The following is a 23,695-nucleotide window of genomic DNA, read 5'->3' on the forward strand; positions in this document are numbered from 1 at the left end:
TAAAGACAGTGATAATTGTGCAGTGAAATTATTTTAGGCTTCCACTGTAGTTCCTCCTGAACTTCAGCTCATTTCCTTGAAACTATAAAGCACTTTTTGGTTCTGGATCAAGGCCTTTATGGATAGCTTCCTTCATCTGTCACAACAAATTATGATTTGACAAGTGAGACCAGCTAATGCCTTACTGCACATCAGGTTGCAGAGCTTTTTCAGACATTTTCACACCAGTTCAGCATGGAAGATGCTACTGTTACATTTAATTATAACAGCAGCCAGTTCTGATTCAGCATTTCATAGCAACTGAGCTCATGTGAACCAGTTTAATTGTCTCCATTTTGAATATGAGGAAAACAAGGCACAGCACGCAGGTTGGTGACAGAGCACCAGCAAAGCCCTGGATTTTTGAATGCTTTGTCAGTGCACTGTAAGGAGGCTGTGCTGAAAGTGTATTGTTTTTCTATATGCACTCTGGGAGACTTATAAAGCGCAGTCTATAATGCCACTTAATTTGTTACCCTACAAGCATTTTGCATCTCTTTGAATCTTTGAGCATTGACTACAGTTTAGAAATGATAGCTGGTTCTGATGAATCAAGAAATCTCTGGTCTGGTCAAAGAGGGAAGAGACTGGAATGACCTAAAACAGTATTAATGACTTAGTTCCCTCAAACGCCATCAATCTAGTCTGATTCAGAGGGTGTCTCTCCATGGTGTCACCAGAGTGGTGGGTTTACTGAGTTTTTTAACAGACAGTAATAACTGAAGACCTACCGTTGCTTAAAGTCCGCATAAAGGATTCTGCTTGGAAACCCCTTCCTGCAAATTCGGATGCCTTCTAGAACCCCATTGCACCTCAGCTGATGCATCACCAAGTAATGGTCCATTTCACCTTAAAGAAAATACATCCAGCATCCAACATTGGAAAATACATCCAACATCTACCATGCAAGTATTGACTACACTCAAACTTGAATAGATTTGATAGCTAGATAGATTCCAACACAGGAAGGGATAAGGAGGCTGCTTAAAGCTCTCGGTCTGTCTGTAGAGGACAGTTGTTTAAAACTGGAAGAATTCTCTTTCTCCTCCTAATCTCTTGGATATAATAATAACATTTATTATTAAGTTATATTCCCAAGTATTAAAAAAAAAAAAAAAAAAACAACTGGCAGAATAAAACCCTCTTGGAATCACTTTATCATGCAGAAATTTCCGTCAGCTGCTAGAGACATTAATTAGTGCAAAATGGTCCATACTTTATCTTTTCAATGCAATCAATAAAAGTGTACCTAAAAGAATTATTAGAAAAGCCTAAAAACAGCTAAAAACCAGAAAATGTCCAGTTTCTCTTCCTTCACTTCACCATTCTTAATGCTTCTTCCTTGCCCAGCTCTCCAGCCTGTCCAGGTCTCGCTGCATGGCAGCGTGGCCCTCCGGGGTGTCAGCCACCCCTCCCAGTTTGGTATCATCAGCAAACTTGCTGAGGATACACTCTGTCCCCTCGTCCAGGTCACTGATGAATATGTTGAACAGGACTGGACCAAGTATTGACCCCTGGGGGACACCACTGGTTACAGGTCTCCAGCTTGAACCTGCTCCGTTAATCATTACCCTTTGGGTCCTGTCACACAGCCAGTTCTCAATCCACCTCACTGTCCCCTCATCCAGCCCACACTGCCTTAGTTTCCCAATGAGGATGTTATGGGAGACAGTGTCAAAAGCCTTGCTGAAGTCAAGGTAGATAACATCTGCTGCCCTCCCCTCATCCAACCAACCAGGTAAAGCATCATAGAAGGTTATCAGATTGGTCAAACATGATTTACCCTTGGTAAACCCATGTTGCCCACTTCCAATAACCCCCGGCTCTTCAACTTGTTTGGAGATGACATCTAGAATGAGTCTCTCCATTACCTTCCCAGGGACAGAAGTGAGACTAACTGGTCTGTAGTTCCCAGGGTCCTCCTTCTTGCCCTTTTTGAAGACTGGAGTGATGTTGGCCTTCCTCCAGTCCTCAGGCACCTCTCCCGTTCTCCATGACTTTTCAAAGATGACAGAGAGTGGCCCAGCGATAACATCTGCCAGCTCTCTCAGCACTCGCGGGTGCATCCCATCAGGGCCCATGGACTTATGAATGTCCAGTTTGGCCAAGTGCTCCCGAACTTGGTCCTCTTCTACTGGAGGAAAAATTTCCTCTCTCCATACCGTCCCCCTTGCCTCCATGGCCAGAGATTCATGAGGGGCAGCCTTAGCAGTGAAGACTGAAGAAAAGAAGGCATTCAGCAATTCTGCCATCTCCGTGTCTTCCACCACTAGGGTGCCCATCTCATTCATCAGTGGGCCCACATTTTCCCTCATCTTCCTTTTACTGTTTACATACCGAAAAAAACCCTTTTTGTTATTCTTAACTGTAGTGGCCAAGGTGAGCTCAGCTTGAGCCTTGGCCCTTCTAATTTTCCCCCTGCATATCTTCACTGCTGCCTGGTATTTCTCCTTGCCTGCCAGGCCCCTTTTCCAAAGATGATAAACCTTCTTTTTGTTCTTGAGCTCCACCCAAAGCTCTTTATTTAGCCAGGCTGGTCTACTTCCCTTCCTGCTTGTTTTTTGGGACTTGGGTATGGCTCTTTCCTGCGCTCTGAGGAGTGCCTCCTTGAAGTACGACCAGCCTTCCTGGGCACCTTTGCCCTTAGGGACTGTCTCCCAAGGGACACTTTCAACCATGCTCCTGAAGAGGCCAAAGTCTGCCCTTTGGAAGTCCAAGGTGGCAGTTCTGCTGGCCCCCGCCTTGCTTCAGCAAGAATTGAGAATTTTCTCATTTCATGATCACTCTGTCCAAGGCAACCTCCAACGTCTACATCCCCCACAAGACCTTCTGAGTTAACTATCAGCAGGTCCAGTAGGGCACCTTCTCTAGTCGGTTCCCTCACCAGCTGTGTTAGGAAGTTGTCTTCCATGCACTCCAAGAATCTCCAGGACTGTTGCCTCTCTGCTGTGTTATATTTCCAGCAGATACCTGGGAAGTTGAAGTCCCCCATGAGTACAAGGGAGAGTGATCGTGAGGCCTCTGCCAGCTGCTTATAGAATATTTCATCAGTCTTTATATCCTGGTTTGGGGGTCTGTAACAAACTCCCACCACGATGTCTGCCTTATTGGTCTTCCCCTTGATTCTTATCCATAGTCCCTCAACACTGTCATCATGCATATTGCCAAGTTCTAGGCATACAATACTGTTCTTAACATAAAGGGCCACCCCACCACCTCTCTTTCCTTGCCTGTCCCTTCCGAAAAGTTGGTAGCCATCAATCACAGCACTCCAGTTATGCGAGTCCTCCCATCACATTTCTGTGATGGCAACTAGATCATAGTTTTTTTGCTGTATGATGGCCTCCAGCTCTTCCTGTTTGTTGCCCATGCTGCATGCATTCATGTAGATGCACTTCAGCTGGGCTAATCGTCCCACTATATTTCTGGGAGGGCAAGCGCTAATTCCCACCTGTCCATGTGCAGACATTTCTGCAGTTACCATCTTATCACTGCTCCTCATGTCTTCACAGCCACATGTGTCTTTCTCTCACACATCAACTGCTGCAACAGGCTGCAAGGCCTTGCTGGCACCCTTACCAACTAGCACTGGCACGCTACTCCTGGGCACCACTTTAGTAGCCCTGGTTCCAACCTGGTCCCCCTTCAAATCTAGTTTAAAGCTCTCTCAATGAGCCCTGCTATTTCTTGTCCCAGTATCCTCTTTCCCCTTTGGGCTAGGCTTCCCCCACCTGCTGCCAGCATCCCTGGTGACTTGTAGATCAGCCCATGATTAAAGAAACCAAAGTCCTTCAATTATTAATTTAAATATGCTTTTCTATTATAGTAGGTTTCCCAAATTCTCCCTTTACACCTTCTTGACTGTCAAGACTCCAGTGGGATTCCTCTTTCTTCACTTTTTAGGATATAAAGTGTGGATGTTTCCATTTGGGCTTCATTTATAGTCAGTGGAGTGAAACAGTTTCTTCTAGGATGTGATTCATCTCATCCTAAGATAGATGCAGAAAAGGGGCCAGATGAATCATACCTTAAAATGCCAGCTTCTCTCCACTGAATATAAAAGGAGTTTAGATGAATAGCTGAAATGTGAATGTCATACATATGTCTGTTGCTTAAATCCTACTTGTGGTCTTCAGGGTTACACAGAGACATAAACAAGAAAGATAAGAAATGTTCTGAAACTGGTCTTTTGTTTCTTCAGCAGATTAAACAGATGCTAAGATCCTGTTTCCTGGTACTCCTGTTGTATCCACTACACTCTACCAGTATCAACCTTATCATCTGACCAGTGTCAGACCTCATAATGATTAGACTCCTACAACCCACACAGGCAAGTCTCTCCCCAAGTAGTTTAATTTAATGGCCACATGTAAATACTCCCAAACTTAACTGTTCTTAGAGACTAAACACTTTATGAGAGTTTAATATTTAATTAAATAAAGGAAAAAACCTAACTTTATATAAAAATGCTTTCCAACTGCTAGCAGTACCCAGCAGCGTGTACACAAAATTCTACAAATGATGTACAATTTCTTTGACAAACCTTCAGCTCAGTGAATCAGATCCTAATATTGAATACCTAGAAATTGGTAAGTGGTCTTGGGCTGAACCCAACAGTTCTGAATGACACAGTAGTCCCTAAAAGTAGGCATTTTCTAATGCTCTTGCCCACAACCAACAATTTAATCAGCTGTAATCAATTCCATCTTTATCATATTCAGCTCTGTATATAGATTAAACAAAGATGGGTAAGTGCTGTAGACCATATAATACTCAAATTTTTACAGTCATGGGAAACAATACAAGGTTTACTTGGGCACTGTCCTGCAGGACAGCCCCAAAGAACTTCACATGCAATGGGAACTGATCTGGAAGAAGTAGGTGTGGAAGCTAAGCAGACCAATTCCTGTCAGTCTCGTGTCTTCAGAGTATAATAATGGACTTACCAGGTGTCTTGGTCTCATTAGGAATCAGGCAACGCACAAAGTGAGGATGGGTACTTCTCAGGTTAGTCATCAACTTGTTCAGATTTTCCTGTGACAGAACGAACCATGGGTTTGAGCTTTGGGCTACAAAGCTTTTGCATTTTTCTTCAAATGTCAAGGAGTCATACAATCACAGAATGGCTTGGGTTGGAAGGGGCCTTTGAAGATCATTAAGCACAACACCCTTGCCGTAAGCAAGGACATTTTTCACTAGATAGGGTTGTTCCAAGCACTATCTATCCTGACCTTGAACACTTCAATGATGGGGCATCCACAGCCTCTCTGGGCAACTTATTCCCCCTCACTGTAAAAAATTTTCTTCCTTATGTCCAATCTAAATCCACTCTTTTTCAGTTTAAGACCTTTGCCCCTTATCCTGTCACTACAGGCCCTGGTAAAAAGTCTTTCTCCGCGATTTATATATATATACCCCCTTTATATATTGGAAGGCCACAATAAGGTCTCCCCAGAGCCTTCTCTTCCCAGGCTGAACAACCCCAACTTTCTCAGCCTTTCTTCATAGGAGAGTTGTTTGAGCCCTCTGATTATTTTGTGGAAGCATGGCTCATTTAAAAAGAAATTCACATACCCTGAACACGGCAGACACTGTCTGGAAAGAGCCCCCCTTCTTCTTAGCACCTTTCTTGCCACCACCGCTGTCACCTTGAAAGACGTAGATGGGAGATGAATGATTAGAGTAAGCAGTACGTTTTGTAGGCCTCACCTTCCTTTATTTGGTCATGGGCCAATAAAATAATGAATTTTTAATTTTAAATACTGACCCACTGCTTAGTGAGAGTTTTAGTCAACTGCTACTAGCTGGCTGTTGGTAAGTGTATTTGGTCTCATGCATGAATTAAGTTGCATCATAATGTATATGGCTTTAGTGGTATGGAGCACTATGGTCTGACATAAGTTTCATAAGCGTACTCTGTGCTACTAGTCACATTTCTTTTACTTATAGACATAGCCCCATTTTTTGTTTTTATTTTTTACTTAGGTGAAAAGCCACAAGAATGTGGCTGAGCAGGGGACATTCGTTTATCAGTGCAGTGAAGTATTCTTTCAAAAAATCTCCCAATCCAACGTTCCAGGTGAGGAATAAGGATCTATTGTGAGTTATGGCAGCCCCAAGGCAAGAAGCAAACTATATTCTCAGCAATATAAGTCCAAGCATCTCAGGGCCTTTTCATATTTTCTGCACTGTTGAAGCCAATCAAATTGAAACTGAAATGGATTCTTCATGCTCTGAACTTCACACCTTATCCAAAAGTTTATCCCCACAACCTTTTCTTCTCTCCTTTCTTGTATTAATGACACCTGCAAGGACCACAGCTGACTCTTCCTCAGTATTTCCTAGGAACTTGCTCAGGCACATGGTTACATCAGCCAAACCAAACTGCAAGAAACTCTCCATGCAGTACTCTCTTGAGCCTCAAACCCTGCTGTCCATATGCCTGGTGGCTGACGTGACTGCTACTGTATACTGCCACTTGTTTTTGCCCAGGCTGCCAGAATATTGCAATTTTTTTGTAGAAATCTGTGTGGCCATTTTTTGTAAGGCAGACCTATTGATGGTCCAACTTGATGGTCTTCAGCCATCAAACAGGACAAGAGATTGGACTGCTCTCTGATGCCCTTAGAGGACTTTCAAATTATATTCTCTCTCATTTTCCCTTGCAACACCAGGACTGCTCAGCTGAATATGAAGCAGTTACATGGTCTCCTTTTAGTTCTTCCAGTTCACCTCAAGAAATAAAACTCTGTTCCCAAATACTATAAAGTGTTGCATTTTGAACGTATACTTGGTACCTGTCTAGATGAGCAAGCATGTGCATAATTCAGAACACAGTTATTCAGGAATCATACACCTCCTGTCACTTTGTTTTGAACTTGCTGAGTTTTGCTTCTCTCCACCACATGAATGTGGTGTTTTCAGCGGTTCTGCATGTTTGTATCTTAGTTGTGGCATATATGAGTGCACACAAGAACAGGGTCACATTATGGGATGATAGAGAGTCTAGACCATACAACAGAGAGCAGAAGCAGAAGTAGACTTTAGTTGTTCCTTGCTTTATCGATCATCACTGGAAAAGCACTTACTTGTTTCTGCACCAGCATAGTTAGAGAAAAGGAAGGACAGCAGCTTCAAGGATGATTTCTGGTACAGTCCCACAACAGTTTCATTCAAGGGATCCTTGTTCTTGTCAAGCCACCCGGTGATGTTGTAATCCACTGTGCCAGCGTAATGCACCAGGGAGAAGTGAGCCTCAGCCTTGCCTTTGACAGGCTTGGGCTTCTGGAAATTGTTGGACTTGCCCAGATGCTGATCATAGAGCTTGTTCTTGAAAGAGGTGTCAGTTGCCTTGGGGAACATGCACTCCTCTTCCAGGATGGAGAAGATGCCCATGGGCTGGGAGAAATGTGAATACACGAAGAAATTAAGTGGCAGGGAGAGGAAAAGTAAACAAAATGTCACCTTGCATATGATTTGTGACTTGTTTCAGTGACTGTAATTTGTACTGCACAAATTCTTAATATATTGCGAGTTACTATAATCGTCAGGCAAACTACAATTAGTCTGTGTTGTTCAAGCTACTACCCAGGAAGTACCCAACTCAACAGTACTGTTTACATGCATCTTTGAATGAAAGGCTAACTGTATATATTATAATCGTTTCAATCATCTTTACCCTACATCATTAGGAAGTAGGCTTTAGCATCCTGTTTGCAGGACTGATGCTGTTGTGTGTGTCTATTATCAGCAAGGTTGCAATTGTCAACACGAACTAATGTTCAGGAATATGTATAGATAATGAATATCTAACAACTCCTGCCTCAAGTGAACATGCACGATGGATCAGATTTTCCTTGCCTTACATGGAGTGCAAATGGCAATAATCTGGCAGGTTAGAATATCCATAGACTTTTAATTTGTCTCTGAATTGTATTCAAAATTGTAAGTATTTCAATACATGGATGTAGGCACATTCTCAAGGACATCAGATCTGTAATGTGAGCTACGTTAGGTATCTTCTGATAGTGCAGTTAAGCACATGTCCTCTGATTTTCTTGGAGACACTTATGTGACCTGCACTTCATTGGCCTACAGAGAATTCTAGGAGTTCCTTCTATATATGAATGGGGTTTTTAAAAATTTAATTTAATAAGACGCCATTAGATGCTTACAACTGTTTTCAGCTAGGTAGCTGCCAGAGCTAGATCCTCCAGAGCAGCAGCAGCCACAGGAGGTGGATGTTGGGCAGGAATGCCGTGTTTTGAGTGAAAATTTTGCCCTGTGTGGCTGCTGTGTGGGGGTTAGCATTCATCTTGCCTAACTGTAGGTGTCTATAAAACAAATTCTAGATCTGAGTTAGCTGCCCATATTCCTCTTCTATAATGGAATCATTATAAAGACATTTCACAGAATCACTAAAAGAACATTCTTTGGAAGTAGGTGATTTGCGTCCTATAAGTGTCTACTTTCCTGTAATTACAAAAGAGACTGCAGCATTAGATCAGCATAGGTATTCTGATTCCTCTGGCTCTAATACTCTGTACTGCAAAGATGTGGGACACAAATGTGTGGACAATGAACAGTAAGTGTGGATTTTGGTTGTTAAATATAGTAATATGCCACAGGCATTCACTAGCTGTGAATGTTAGCGCTGGCTGCAGAGGCTGCTATGCGGTGGGAAGTGTGGGAGGTTAGCAAGAAAGGTGAGGCCTGTGTGTGCCAGCAAAGGCATAACCCATGGGCATGACTATCAAGCAGTGAACACGTGTGTGGGATGGCTGAATGAGGCACTGGGCATGAATGATAGTACTGGGAGCAGATAACTATGTGCTGCTGAGGAGGAAGCTGTTTGGGTATGTATGTACTGGATTTGCACATTATATGTAAGCACAACCAGCGGACACTGGTTTGTAATGTGGTGGTGAGGGGTTAATTCCCCTTGAGATCCCCACTGAAGTAGCAGCGCGCAGCGACAGAGGGACCAGAAGGAGTTCTGTTGCTAGAACTAAGAACTTCATTCTCTCCATTATTGCAAGGAGTAAAGACTTGAGGTTCACCTTACTGTTAAAGGCAGTCTTGTTAAAGGCACAAAATGAACATCGTGTACCCCAGCCATGTTGTTCAGGAAATCATTGTTTGTGCAGAGGCAGCATGTCATTCCAAAAGTGTCAGTTTTATAAACTGTCTCTTCTTCTGTGAGAGGGTTGTTCAGCAGTTATGTGCCAATTTATTAAGAGTGACTGGCCTAAAATAAATGACCATGAAAGAAATGGGCTTTCCTAAAATGAAAGGATTTACTCTACCTTCTCAATGAGCTCAATGCAGGCAGCCAGGTCCATCCCAAAGTCAATGAACTCCCATTCAATTCCTTCCTTCTTGTACTCCTCCTGCTCCAGCACGAACATGTGGTGGTTGAAGAACTGTTGCAGTTTCTCATTGGTGAAGTTGATGCACAGCTGCTCCAAGCTGTTGAACTGCAGAATGCAAAGTATAAAAAAATGCCAGTTAGTTTGGAAAAGTCATCAGTGGGCAAGCATACCTACTGTAACTCACATCAAAAATTTCAAAGCCAGCAATGTCCAAGACACCAATGAAATGCTGTCTGGGTTGCTTTGTATCCAGCTGTTGGTTGATTCGAGTAACCATCCACAGGAACATCTTCTCATAGACTGATTTAGCCAATGCACCCACTGAATTGTATACCTGTAAAAAACACGGTAGTAATGAAACTGGAGTTAGCTTCAAAGTTGAAAGAAATGTCTGAACAAAATGAAAGGCTGATCAGCTCTCTAGGTACCTGTTGGACATTTTGTCCTTTAGTTACATATTCATTCCCAACTTTCACCCTGGGATAGCATAAAGCCTTGAGCAAATCAGCAGAATTCAGACCCATCAGGTAGCCAGCTTTGTCAGCCACTAGGATCAGAGACAGCAAATGAGTTCAAAAGAGATAAAGAAAAGTTTCCTGGTGCACTAGGATGTTTGTGTTACAAAGAGTCTACTTTTGGTGCTACTCAAATGCACCTATCATCAAGGGTAGCTCCTTGGAGCTGTTTTGGAGACATGGAGACTGTTTTCCCCCCAGCACAGGCAGTGTCTCAGCTGCGGCACACTGATGTTGCATGCCTGGAGAGCTGCAGCAATGCTTCATCTTTGTGTCTCTCGGTCTCCTTGAGGAGCGTAAATTACATGATTGACTTTGTGGAACTTGCAACAAACTTAAAACATTTATTTTCTGGAAGGGAAAATCATTGTCAAACTGTTTGGCACTTTATGGGACAGGGTTGCTAGCTTATCTCCTGGTGCAGTTCACAAGCAAACTCTGCAGCAAACGGTACCTTCTGTGCCATCTGGCTCCGCCTGATCCTCCCGCTGCTTCTGCTTGAACTTCATGTTCCCGTAGTGCATGACAGCCCCTGTCAGCTTGTACATCCCCACCTTCTCATCAGGGCTGAAGCCCAGGATGTCCGCAGCACTCTGCAGAGGCAGGCCAGGGAAGGTCAGAGAAGCACAAGAGCTGAAGCACAAGTGCTATTGACAGGCAGGTGTGCTGCAACAGGATGGTGGGCTGTCTCCGCCTGCCTCCCTGCCAGCACCTAGCATGTGGAGCTCTGGCCAGCCCTGTGCTTGGCAGGGCTCCCCAGCTGCCCCCAGCCTGACGGTGGGATGCCCGTGGCCACTTGGCTGCACTCACATCGGTCGCCAGCAGCTCCTCGCTGTCATCGATACTGGCAACAGTGATTTCTCCTTGGCTCACATAAAGGAAGTCGTAGGGGTTGGTGGAGATAAGGAGGAGATCTGCAGGTATACAAGGCATCTTTGGTGGCACTGCAGCAGGTGACAGCAGAAAGAGAGAGCACTTGCAGAGCCAAGCCCAGCACTGCTGGCACTCACCAATGAGCTCTGGCTTCTTGTTGGACATTATCTGGTAAAAAATATGATAGCTCCTTTCACTGGCCAGCTGGAAAGTCACTCTGGATTTCTCCAGAAGATCTAACCAAAAGAAAGATGCCATTAATCTCCTGGCAAACTTGAAATCATTAATGCACAAAGTCTATGTGCACTGACTTGCTCCAACTCACAGGTTTCGATATCCGCAGAGGCCAGCTTGCCAGTTGTTCCAAAGTGAATCCGGATGAATTTTCCCTATCAAGCAGTAAAGATCAACATATTGGTTATAGTGATCAATGAATGAGACTTCTATTAGATGTCTGCATTCTGACAAATCTGAAATGAACTCACAAAGCGTGAGGAGTTGTCATTCCTCACAGTCTTGGCATTGCCAAAGGCCTCCAGCAGTGGGTTGGCCTGGATGATCTGATCCTCCAGCGTTCCCTAGTAACAGGAGTAAAAGCATCTTATCAAAATTCACTACTGGTTAATAACAAATGTTGCCAAAGACATGTTACAAACAGATAGTTTTACACTTCATATGTGTTTTTAACCTAAAATTTAGGAGAGGTTTCAAGCACTCATTAGCCATCAGTTGTGAATATTGCCATTGGTTTCAAAGGGGAGAGTGCTGAAAGGCAGATCTGTATTTTTTTTCGTTCTTGTACCTGCTATCCTATATTTGGTATCTTATGCAGAGTCACTACAGTGGAGCTCAAGGACTTTGAAATCTGTATGGGAGAAGCACTTCCACATTCTCATTCACAAAGGCCATGACAGCTAAAGAAAGTGTGAAAATTCTGGGATTTTTTCAGGAGGTTACTCAAGTCTAGGACACACAGAGAATGGTACAGCCTTTAGGAGGAAGCCAGGGAGAATATGAAATTTTGCAATGGCATTCAACCAATCAGCAGCCTTTTAGAACACAGAAATACATCTCAACTACCAAACTTAGAAAAGCAGAGAACAGGAACTCTTTTTTTGCTGCATGACAAGAACAATCAACATGTAATGTTTTGATATTGTATTGTATCACTACTGTTAAATGCAAAGGGAGGAAAGAAGCTTCTGTGACATCATGTCTCTCATTTTCTGTGCAACATGGTCCAGGAAGCAGAGTCACTGTGTGCAAAGTTTTCATGAGGCTTCTAGCAAAATTATGATTGATCCCTACGTATTGATGCCATGATTGCCAGGGATGATTTCCAAGACAGAGATGGAAAATGAAGAATGAGAAAAAAAAAAATCGTTTTTATCTAGTTGGAAGATTAGTGGCACAGCTCAAGTTACTGCATTTTTGTACGTGGTGTCAGTGTAGCCTTTAACATCTTGCAATGGAGAGGGAGCGCAATTCCCAACACTGTCTGCAGATGGCGCAATGGGTTTAAATTAGTTTTTATCAGGCTACAGTGAAGGCGGACCCTGTAAAATTAAGGCAACATATGAAGTAAAATTAAGTAGCATGTGAAGCTCTATATATTTTTTCTTTTGAAAAAAAGTAAAAAAATCTCAAATCCCTAAAGTAATGCCCTCTCACATGTATCTTTCAGGTTTCTAAATGAACTTCCTCGTTTAAGAGATGTGTGTGTCAGTGCAGATGACTACACTAACGCCAAATCTCTTTTTAGCACGCAGTTGTGACCAGGGAACTCACAAGAGAGCACCGTGCTTGAAAAACAACATGGAAGAAGACATGGCAATTCTTTACACAAGTTCATTCTGAAGTCCTGTCTACTTGGTGACAAAATGCTGCAGGCTGAGACAGCGTTCTTGGGAAATCCCGTTATATGCTTCCCTTATTCATATACTCTTGCCTGTCATCTGATTTCAGCCTGAATCTGAGCTAGGATGTTGGGTTAGACACAAGTAATACCTGAGTGTTTTATTTGATGTTCTTATGAAGAAGCACATACTACTGTTACAGAGATTGTGAACTCTAAAAAAACCAGAGTATTCTGTTAATAAACTCAGAAGAGGGCAGAACAGGTGGTTGCCCATCTGAGAGCTAGGTGATTTTCCTTACATCAGGCATGGTCAATACATCTCCCAGCTGTCTCAAAGTTTTTCTGAGATCAGTCCTGGCATAGTGAGCAGCAGGTGAAAGCTGAGCCCAGCGGATTCTGAAATGGTGCTGATGGAAAGAGTGCTTGCCATGAACTTGCCATGGCCATAACAACCTATCAATCACAGACACCTGCCTCTGAGTGTGAAAAGTATATTCAACTTTGGAATCTCCTTAGGTTCTGCTGTGCTGTGCACTTGGGTACTCAAATAACATGCTGACATGTGTCACCCGCTTTGATGCACGTACTATCTCACAGGCTGATGACAACACACTTGTGCCACAAGGATGTTTGTTGCTTGCTCTGTACTAGGGAATGGAACCCATGCCTTGCAAATGCACAGTGGGCTCAGATTGCAGCAGCTGGGCTGCTCAGCAGAAAGGGGCATCGGAGCATGTGCTTTCTTCCCTGGAAGCATTCTTTCAGGGGTTACTTTCTAACCATGGGGTAAGTGGTCCTGGCTGTCCCAAATTTATCACATTTCTTATGCTGCCACTCAGGGCTGTTACCTTACCACAGGCAGGACAACAAGCCCATGGAAACTACTACCTGATGCAATTGAAATTACTTTTAACTTCAGCACAACCGTTCTGGAGTTCTGAGTTCCTGCACTTCCCTCATCAATAGGAGTGAAACAAGGAATAGGAATGAGAAGGTCAACAGGGGCTTTGAGCAACCTGGTCAAGTGGCAGGTGTCCCGGCCCACAGCAGGGGGGGTCTTCAAGGTCCCTTCCAACCCAAACCATGTTATGATTATGTGAACGGCACAATCATGTGCCAGTGGGAACCAACTGCTCTCTTTGCACTTGCAGCCACTCAGGTGCTGTGGATGGGGCCGATCTCACAGAATACTAATGGATAGATACATGAACAGACAGCACAGAAAAAACTGCTGTCTTATGTTACCTTCTTCTCCCTAGTGAAGACTTCCCCTGTATAAATGGAGACTGGAGACAAACTGACTCTTGCGCCTTTCCTATGTCAAGAAAACGCTTCTTTAAGTATAGTTCCGCTAGCATTCAGAGGGATGGAGGCTGGGTAGCAGGGGTAAACAAGTACAGGTGCAACTGTTTCCTCAGTTGCACTACACTTTCTGCCTTTTGATATTCCTGCAACTCAAAAATATGCATTGACAGTTTCTGCTCTGCAGCCACAGTCTTGGGCAAACACAAAATGTCATACCTGCATTTTGCCAGGCTGTTGGTCTTTCTTCTCACCAGTAACTGCAATTGTTGCAAAGTACTGGATGACACGCTTTGTATTGACAGTCTTCCCTGCACCAGATTCTCCACTGTTTAAATGAAAATATTAATTCTTACGGGAAAAAGAATACACGTTTACTTCTCTGTCAGCTTTGTCACACATAACAAAATATACTCACGTGATAAGGATTGACTGATTGTTACGATCTGAAAACAAGATCACAGAAAGAGCTGTTCAAATGAGACATGAAGGGCTTCTGTTCCTCAGATATAACTAACTGATTTCAAGGGAAAGAACTATATTGTAACTTTATTTATCCCTTTGTAACCAGATAAGGTAAACTCTGCATTAGTCTGCTTTTGGGTTTTTTTGTGCACAGAGGGATGGAGCAGCCCAAAATCTAAATCTAAGCAATGGTTCTTTATCAGGCTTCCCACTTACTATTTGTTTTCTTTTATGTATGAATCTTGGCTTAAATATTGTTTAATCAGAATCAGATTCTCTGCTGTTCCTTGCTTACTGTATCTTTAAATTCACTACTAGGAGAGTGGGCAAAAGCCTTACAGCTAGCTGCTGACTTTCCTTCATTGTATGTCAGTAAGGAGGTAACTAAGCTGCCACAGGCAGTCTGATCTTGAGTTCTGCCATAGGACTATGGGACCTATTGCTCTCAGGCACTGAGTAGAGAGCACCTGAGATGCCTGAACTGCCAAGTGTTCTTGACCAAGCAGCCAGACCTGGATATATCAGGGTTTCCCATTCTTGCCAAATGACTCACCAGTCAGCATGGACTGATAGGCGTTGTCAGAGATGGAGAAGATGTGTGGAGGGGCCTCCTGGCGCTTCTTGCCTCGGTAGCCAGCCACCACCTCCGGGTTGTACACCGGCAGCCACTTGTAGGGGTTGACAGTGACGCAGAAGAGACCCGAGTAGGTCTGTGAGGAAGGCAGACAGCACGTTGGCTTCCACTTAGCCACTTCCAGAGCAGTTCCTCCCAGCTAGCCAAGGGAAGAGTGCTGCTGGTACTTACGTAGATCATCCAGGCTGCATAACGCTCTTTGAGGTTGTACAGCACAGCGGGTTCATGGAGGTGGGTCATCATGGCCATGTCCTCGATTTTATCAAATTTGGGAGGGTTCATGGGAAAGACCTCATCATCCTTTACAGTTACAGTCTGACAAAACCAGAAGGGAACAGGAGAAGGAATCTAAGCCAAGGAACTGCCTGAAATGGGTCATCATTTATGAGTAACATTTGGTATCACTTACTGTATCATCATATGTTTTAACTGTGACTTTGCCACCTTCTCTACTCTGTATGCTACCTTTCACATACATTTGCTTTTCATCCACTACAAAGCAGGCTGCCTTTGCATCAAATGGGCGATTCTGGGCTTCAATTCTCTCCTTCTCCGACTTCCGTAAGTAGGGAGCAGCTTCTCCAAAGATTGCCATCTCTGCATCTGAACTCATGGCTGGAGTTGCTCTGGAGAATTCAGAAAAGTTTCAGAAAGCCTGTGCATTTGTAATTTATATTTATACAGACAATGGTCACGCTCGGTGACTAAAAGGAAAAAGAGGACTAACCAACATCAGACACTTAACTTCTGCCTCAATTTTAAGTATCCACTGAAGAAGTCCTAATAAGGAAAGTTCCTCTTCTACACAGAGAGGTATTGTCTTTGAAGACATCCCCCTTAAACGGGATGTCTGTGTGCCCAAGTGAGGGCAGAGTATCAAGCTAGAAGTCTTCACAAGTCTCTTCTGCTGTTTCTTCACCTGCTATTCACACAGCTGCACAGCCACATACTTCTCAAAGCCAAACACACCTAGCCACTTAGATATATTGTGCCATTAGACATCTAAAAATTTAGACACAAGTAAGATCCATAAGTTAAGCAGACTGGCTTGCACACATAACTTCTGATTGAAAGTATTCTTGGTACACTTCTATTTTCGATGTTTTAATACTAATCAGGAAAATTGCAACTAGTTTCTGTCTGTACCAAGCACTGGAACAAATAGGGTCAATCATCATGTATCTAAAGGCTAACCTGTTTATCATATAAACCAAATATAAAACATTTTTAGATCTCTGGCAAAATTTGCTAATAAGGGAATATAATGTATATTGAAGGTAATAATTAATAGCATAGTATTATCTAGGCAAATGAGTATTTGATATAACATTTCAAAGAATTTCAATTACAAAGTACCTTTTAGCTTTTATGTATTATATAGATAAATGGTGGTTATGAATCATTAGAAGACAATTAATGTGTACCAATATGTACCAGTCATTCAGTAAGGGATTTCTCTAGTAGAAATATTTCAGAAAACTGCTTTATGCTCAGTTTTATTTTACATTTTTAGTAATACCTAGTAAAAATTCTTCAACACAAATAGATACTATTGGTTGCTATAGTCAGAAGGACTGGTGTGAATAATTCAAGAGCATCTGGAAATAATAGAGGCAGAAATAATGTGGGCAGGAACTAGCATAAACAGAATATCCTTCCCCAGGGAAGCTAGTATACAGGCTATCCAAAAAAACCCCACCATTCTAAATTCCTGCTACTTAATGGGCTATCTGATGCACTGAGGTACTAAAAAAGATAAAGGGACAGAATTGAGCAACTCAGATGTATGCTTTCAGGCATCACAATACTGAAACAGTCAACATAAAGTAATTTTATGTGCAAGAAAATGATGAAAGGAGTCTGAAGGCATTTGTAATGCTGTTTTTGAACACATTGCTGTGGAAGTGCTGATCTCTCTCAGAAAAACCTTTCTGCTATGGGGTATGCACCTTGCAGGACTTTGAGGTACTGCATGTCTCAAGAGCCTTTAACACCCAAGAATTTCAAAGCACACAATCCAGAACCTTTAACTTACTTTGAAAGTACTATTCCAGATATATATAGAGCCCAGCATTTTTGCCTATGTAATCCTGCCTCTGAGCAGCTCAAGGGAAGCATCATGAAAGAGAGAAATTATTTCACAATGTCCATGAAAAGATTAAGCAGAGCATCAGAAAATGCCAATAGGTTATCAGAAAATTTCTCAAGAGGCAGAGTCTGTTAAACTACTGAATGTAAAATTTAGATCTTTGTGCATTCATGAGCAGAGAAGGTGGCATTTTCTTGGGGAATAACCTATACTTCCATCTCTTTCATCTCCAAATTCAGTGAGCATTTTTTAGTATTAGGATGGAAGGGACATGTGTGGAGGGTTCCTTCCATTGCTCTGGTGAACTCAATCACTAACCTCCCCCAGAAAGCCTACAAGGGAACGGTGCATATTAAGTTCTGTGTGAAGGTGACTCTGAACATAAACAGATCTATCAGACAGGAGACAAGATCACCCTGAACTTTGTTCTGGTTTCAGAACCTGTGTGATAAGCCAAAGTCAGCATATAATGTTCTGGACTTTATTCCAAAGGAAACAAACTTAAGGTAGGATAAGCTTAAACCCTTCTTAAATTGTACTTTGACCCTCCTCTCTGAACACAACCTCAGTTTCAGGCTTCCAGAAGTTGTGCAGATGGCAGGGGGTGAATTTTAAACATCTATAAAACCCAGAATCCCAGGTTATAGCACTAAAAAACATTACCAACATTGTCTCTCATGTCCTCTTGCCCAAGCTTGAGTATCTGCCGCTTTTTTTTCCCAATAAATGGAGCATTTCCTACCAATAACCGTGAATATGCTCAAATTGATTAAAATAGCATATATCCTTTTCAGTGAACCTGATTCTACAACATGGTCTTTTGCCAGTTGGCCTTGCCATTGTCTGGGTGAACTTCACATTGCTCAGGATCAATTAGCAAAACCACATGTTATTTGTAAAACCCTTACCTTCAGAGAGTCCAGGAGGAAATGTGCTTTCAGTATCTGTGTGGAATGGTTAAAGAAAAGACAGAGTTAAATCAGAACCACTCCTTTGTCTTGAGCATATGCTCTTTCAAACATTTATACACCTTGTGTAGTCTCTTCAACAACTGAATTGTACACAGAACCTTACAACTCTTGAGCTAGCGCCAAACCCACAGAAAATCTTGTGTTCCTCCCATGTTATCATGATCTGCAGAAAATAAATCTAATGTCTAGGAAAAGATCAGCTACATTCCATATATTTTTCCAGTTAGTTTCAACTGCCTTCACAATCAGTTTACCTATGTCTTTCACAGGGCTTGAAGGTCACTCCAAGGAGGGGCACAAAATGGCTCTTCTGCTTTTGCTTGTGCCACCACACTGCTATGGTTTGGGTTGTTTCAACTTGACATTACATGTAAGGCATGACCTGGAATGTTAGTAAGTGAGGAAAGAGAGGAAAATGCCCATACGTATTTCACCTCTTTGCAGAGCTGTGGAGATGCCATGGTCAGAGTATGAAGGAAGCAAATGGGACTTACCGTGAGATGCTGAGGTAACAAAGAATAAGGTTGCCTTCAGCTGTGACTCTTTATATGTAACCTCCTGCCCACACAGCATTCAAGCGCTCTATTTTTGGTCAATAATAATTTACTCTTTAGTTGTAAATGTGTTGAAGCTCTGATCTCTCTGCTAATTACTCAGAGACAGGATTGGTTTAAGGTTGTATGGAGTCAGCTGCACTGACCTGTTCTTTACACATTGCTCTGTGCCAGGATGGGGGATGGAGGTACCCAAAGACAGGTCTGATAATGCCAAATAAGGCAACACTTGGATCCTGGCTTTAACCAACAGGATGCGTTTTTTTCTTTCTAACTGTGTACAATTATTTCTTTGCTGACTATGATTTTAATGGGTCCCATCCTATCTTCTCTATCTACACATACTGATAGAGAAGGAAGAAGACTTAGTGAGGCAGAATTTTTCTCTCATTAAATTTCTCTATACCACTTTATGGAGTGCTGGCAAGTCTGGAGCTAGCCTCAAACATGGGACAGTGTAAGACAACTGCCAGTTGGACTGCAAGACAGATTTGCAGTCCTGGCCTGTAGGTTTACAATACCTGAGACCTGCAGGCATCTTCAAGGTCTCAGCCTGCAGCAAGGAGCCTGGCTTCTGTGCCACTCTATTATCCTGCAGAGGAGTTTATGGAGCAGGCTGATGGTCAAACCAGAATAACTTTGATTTGTTCTCTAAGGGTGTGTGGAAGGAGAGTGTCTGCTCATTTAAAAGTATCTCGTTAAGAACCTTTATTTACACCACAAAGGACAGCAAGAAAGGGAGGAAGCCATCAACAAGAACACACCAGGACACACATCTGACTGACAAATGTTAAGGGAGGAGGTGATGGGAACAAAACCCGGTCAGTCAGGTCAGTCACACTGCTCAATGAAGGCATGTGAGAGTGTGAAAATGTGTATTCCAGCAAGGTTTCCGGTTTGGGAACCTTATCAGTTGGGAAACTAAGGTAAAAGCAGGAACCAGAAGCAATACATACAGAGACATAGACCTGGCTGGACAAACATGGAGACAATGAGAAGAAACAAACCTATCAAGTCACACTAGTTGATGGGCTATCAAGAAAATACAAGCCACTTCCAGGAAGATCAACCTGGACTTCAAGGCTGATAAGATTGTGAGCCACGGGAGGTCCCAGGCAGGGTTGGTGTGGGTGCAGGAACTGACAGAGCTGTAGAGACCCACGAGGGGAGATGCAGGGGAAGTGGGAGGAGGGAGGAACATAGTGGAGTAAACAGAAAAGGGTTTAAGGGGCTGGTCATATGTAAAACAGGGCCAGTCAATGTGCTTGTCTGGCTAAGCCCTGCATCTATTCACCTCGGTGTCTCCTCTCTTCTTACATCGTCTTATTAAATCTCACTCTCTGTCCTGTGTATGTGTGTGCATGGGTGGACTAAGTGCCAGCTACTGGTGAAGCCTCTGTGTGTGTGTGAGTAAAAATTGGTGCTGGCTACTGGGGTCCAGCTGGGGGCACCCCCAGCCTCTGGTGTCAACTGCTGGAACCAGTTGGGTGTCAGTATCAGCTACTGGAGTGAGTGGCTTCCATCCACTTGGGTGGGAATGGTGTGTATTCCCAAAACCAACTACTGGGAGACACCAGGGTGAGTGAGGTGAGTGGCTCAGTGTCAGCAGCTGGAGTGAGAGCAGAATTAACAACCTGTGTGCCTGGTGCCAGCTGCTGGGGGGAGCTGAACATCTGTGTCTCCACCTGTCCCAGTGTGCATGGAGTGTGCATTCACCAGCAAACTTGAAGCTGGACTGGCTGGTCAGTAAGGGGACTTCAGGTCCAGGCTGGGGTATCAGGTAGGCAGGGGGTCTGTGCTGGTAAGTCCATGGGGACTTCTCAATGTGGATTGCCCGTGGGATATGAGCAAGTGCTGCAAGTTTGTGAGCCTGAAGCTCACCAGCTGGCAAATAGGTAACTGTGGAGTAGGTCAGAGGACTGGGGTCCAAGCAGGCGAGGCATATGGGCTGTGCTGGACTCAAGGGAGCTGCAAATGTGTATGTGCTTGTGAAACTGATGTGTGTGTGTGTGCTTGTACTAGTGACCTTCTGCGCCAGAGGAGGAGGAAACGTGTCTATCTGTGCTTGTGTAGGTCCTGTTGATGGCACCCTGTGTTGGTGCTGTTGATGGCAGCACCTTAGCTATGGCAGTCTCTGTGACCACCGGTGACAGTATTCTCTGTGTCTGTGTATCTGTGTCTGTGCGTGTGTCTCTGAGACATATGCTCAACTTTGCTATTGGTTGAACTCACAAACAGGAAAGCAACAGCTTCGTCCCTCTGGGCAGAGACCCCAGGTCCTTGGGCACCAGGCTGGACTCTAGTGGCCAGGCAGGATTAATGGGCTAGAGTGGCTGGAGGAGGTGGCCATGCATTCTAACAGAACTTAACATGCTCCATCACAGAAGTGCAATAGTTTTGCAGGTGTGGGAGACAAGTTTTTTCACAATTACTTACTGGAGACCTGCTGGATATGAGCTCTTTGCGTTAGGAGTGTGTAGGTGGAGACCTAATTCACAAAAAAGCTCTAGTTGGATGTGGTGACAGCTTTTGAGTTAAAGATGTGCTACCTGCTATGTCATGAGTGTAGAGGAGGAAATTTCACTCTCAGGAATGGAGGAATGTCCCCAGATAAGCACTGTGTGCCCCTCACAGGTGCCTGTCCACAACTGACAATGTCACTGCTGGGGCAACTTCCCATTTCACCACCGGTACCTGTAAGGTAACATCAGTTGGAGCTCACCATCATCCTTCCAATGCATCCTTGACCTCTTGAACCACTATAACTGTTTTTCACACAGTGCTACCACCACTGCCATCTCACTCATTGAGGATGTCTCACTGTAGAAGACTGTGTGAATGCATGGTTTTATGTATTGTCTCTGATGATTGGTTCCTATATTGAATAAAAGCCCTGTTTCATCTTTTGCACAGACTACCTATCTGTATCACATCTTCCAAAGCCAGTCCACCATTGAACTCCCTGTTTGATGACAGTTATTAATAAGCCATGTGGTAAACAAGTGGTTACCAGTGTGATGGCAGCAGAGCCAACTCATATTTAAGGGAAATGGTGACACTGTACTATGAACTGAGGCTGTCACAGATGCAGAGGTATTACATGGCAGTAGCTGATCATAAATACAACACTGATTTGTTTGAAGAAACTGTGTGGGGATAGAAAATTATGGTAGAATGTTGTTCTTCTCCATGCCTCTTTTCATACTCTCTAGTCATGGATGTGCACTTCTCCAATCATGTTGGGATTTTGCCACACATAACTATCTCCAGCCTCAGTCCTAGTTCACATCCCTCCCCATGTTCACCTGCAGTCCTTCCATGCTTCCTAGTCCAAGTCTATCCCTAACGGTCTTTGGGTCCTTGACCCTAACCTATTTCTAATCCAAACTATCCATGTTTATGAGCTGCCCCTGATGTCCCTCAGGGTCTTAGTGCTGGGCACTATGTAATTTCCATTCTGGAGTCCCTACTAAATCTAGTCTGTTTATTGCTGTAGATTAGCCTAGGAATCAGTCATAAAGTTTGCTTGCTTTTTATCTCCTATTCTGTCCATTTAAACTATCAATTCCCACGTCTGTGTGCACTTGCCATCTGTGCAACAGCCTAATCACTCTGTCAAGATCTCTTGCTGGAGGTGCTCATTGGACTCATCTTTAACCTGGCAGGACTAGTGATGGTGGCAGTTACTGAATATTAGTTATGAAGGTAGTGGTGAGTGGAAGTGTTGATGCCCAAGTGGTGATATGTTGGGCACATAAATGTTGATACATGGAGATAAAGATCAGCGTTTTCTAAGAGCTTTGACTGGGGGATAGGATGTAGTTCAGAGTAATTGTTGTCAAATAGAGGGCTGTCTAAAATGTTGTCAGTTGGCTACTTTTAGTCATGTGAGTTGTATGTTCATTTCTGTTCACTATTCCTTTGTCACACAGTATATGAACGATTAATCAGAGAAAGCACAAAATTGCTTTTCAAACCTAAGTATGTGGGACTGACAACTCCTAAAATTAGCTGCTTTCTTCCTCTTACTTTCCTCTCCTCAGTGAGAGACCTAGATATAACTCCTTCCTCTGCCATGGGCCACTTCAATCCATACAACCTTTAGACAAAAACACAAGAACAGATGTATTTTGTACGTCAAACCCATTTTTCTGTTCCAATCCATGGCCAAGACAAAGATACAGGAAAGAATATAAGAAGAGGGTACACATTTAGTGGTGCTTACCCAACGTGCTCTTCCAGCCTGCAAAAGCTAGTGGTTCAAGGAATCTGTGATCCTGATGCTATGCCTTTAGATTAAGTAGTTCTTAATGGAATTCTTCTATGAAACTATTCACTCATTTTTGTACTCCTGTAAACATTTAGCATTTACAACATTCTGTGTCAGTAGATTAATTATATGTATGAAGAGCAATCACTTCTATTTGTTGTGAGCCATCTGTCTAAAAAAATAATTTGTGTCATCTACAGTGAAACGGTGTTTCCTGTCTACTTTTTCCATCCATGGTTTTATACTCCTCAACATTTCCTAATTCACAAGTGATCACATTGCTTTGTTCACTCTTGTTGTTCTTCCTTAAGCCTGCCCCATTCATTTCATTTTGGGGTACGTGTATCTAGAACTGCTTGCAGTATTCAAGCTGTGACTACATCATGTATTTATACACTCATGTAATAGTTTCTCTTTGTGCTCCGTTCCTTTCCTAATAATGTGAAACAATTGGTTTCCCTTTTTTAACCATTACCAAGCATAGAAGCTCATGTTTTCAGAGGAATAACTGTTGTATCTGTGTGGTGTCTTCTAAGTAATGTTCTTAGAACCCATTTCTGTGTGTAAAAATGTTCCACACTTCTCATGGGCACCATTTCACATTTATTATTATTAATTTAGTATGCAACTTTACCACTCAGTTACAAGTAAGTCATCTGTGCTTTTCTGCCCGTGTCCCAAGCACTCCTGTAGATTTTTTTTTTTTTTCCCTGTCTTGGAAGGTAGAACTTCAGAAGGAATGTTGAGAATGTTA

The 23,695-nt window shown here is 43.1% G+C and overlaps 1 protein-coding gene across 1 annotated transcript in view; it reads right to left on the minus strand.

The window, feature by feature from the left end:
* Nucleotides 1–15,670, minus strand: part of LOC106896754 (myosin-3-like) — a 37,045-nt gene extending 21,375 nt beyond the window's left edge. Inside the window, exons 1-17 of the mRNA XM_014956970.1 lie at nt 15,467–15,670; nt 15,229–15,372; nt 14,977–15,133; nt 14,377–14,404; nt 14,178–14,286; nt 11,284–11,376; nt 11,124–11,187; nt 10,936–11,034; nt 10,736–10,839; nt 10,380–10,518; nt 9,839–9,957; nt 9,595–9,744; nt 9,345–9,515; nt 7,128–7,437; nt 5,614–5,687; nt 4,986–5,073; nt 771–888 (exon numbers count right to left, since the gene is read on the minus strand). Of these exons, the coding sequence (XP_014812456.1) occupies nt 771–888; nt 4,986–5,073; nt 5,614–5,687; nt 7,128–7,437; nt 9,345–9,515; nt 9,595–9,744; nt 9,839–9,957; nt 10,380–10,518; nt 10,736–10,839; nt 10,936–11,034; nt 11,124–11,187; nt 11,284–11,376; nt 14,178–14,286; nt 14,377–14,404; nt 14,977–15,133; nt 15,229–15,372; nt 15,467–15,670 (2,171 nt within the window). The remainder of the gene's footprint in view (nt 1–770; nt 889–4,985; nt 5,074–5,613; nt 5,688–7,127; nt 7,438–9,344; nt 9,516–9,594; nt 9,745–9,838; nt 9,958–10,379; nt 10,519–10,735; nt 10,840–10,935; nt 11,035–11,123; nt 11,188–11,283; nt 11,377–14,177; nt 14,287–14,376; nt 14,405–14,976; nt 15,134–15,228; nt 15,373–15,466) is intronic.
* Between the last annotated feature and the right edge of the window lie 8,025 nt (nt 15,671–23,695).

The sequence above is a fragment of the Calidris pugnax genome, unplaced genomic scaffold, assembly GCF_001431845.1.
Source record: "Calidris pugnax isolate Ruff unplaced genomic scaffold, ASM143184v1 scaffold304, whole genome shotgun sequence".
NCBI classification, from domain to species: Eukaryota; Metazoa; Chordata; class Aves; order Charadriiformes; family Scolopacidae; genus Calidris; species Calidris pugnax.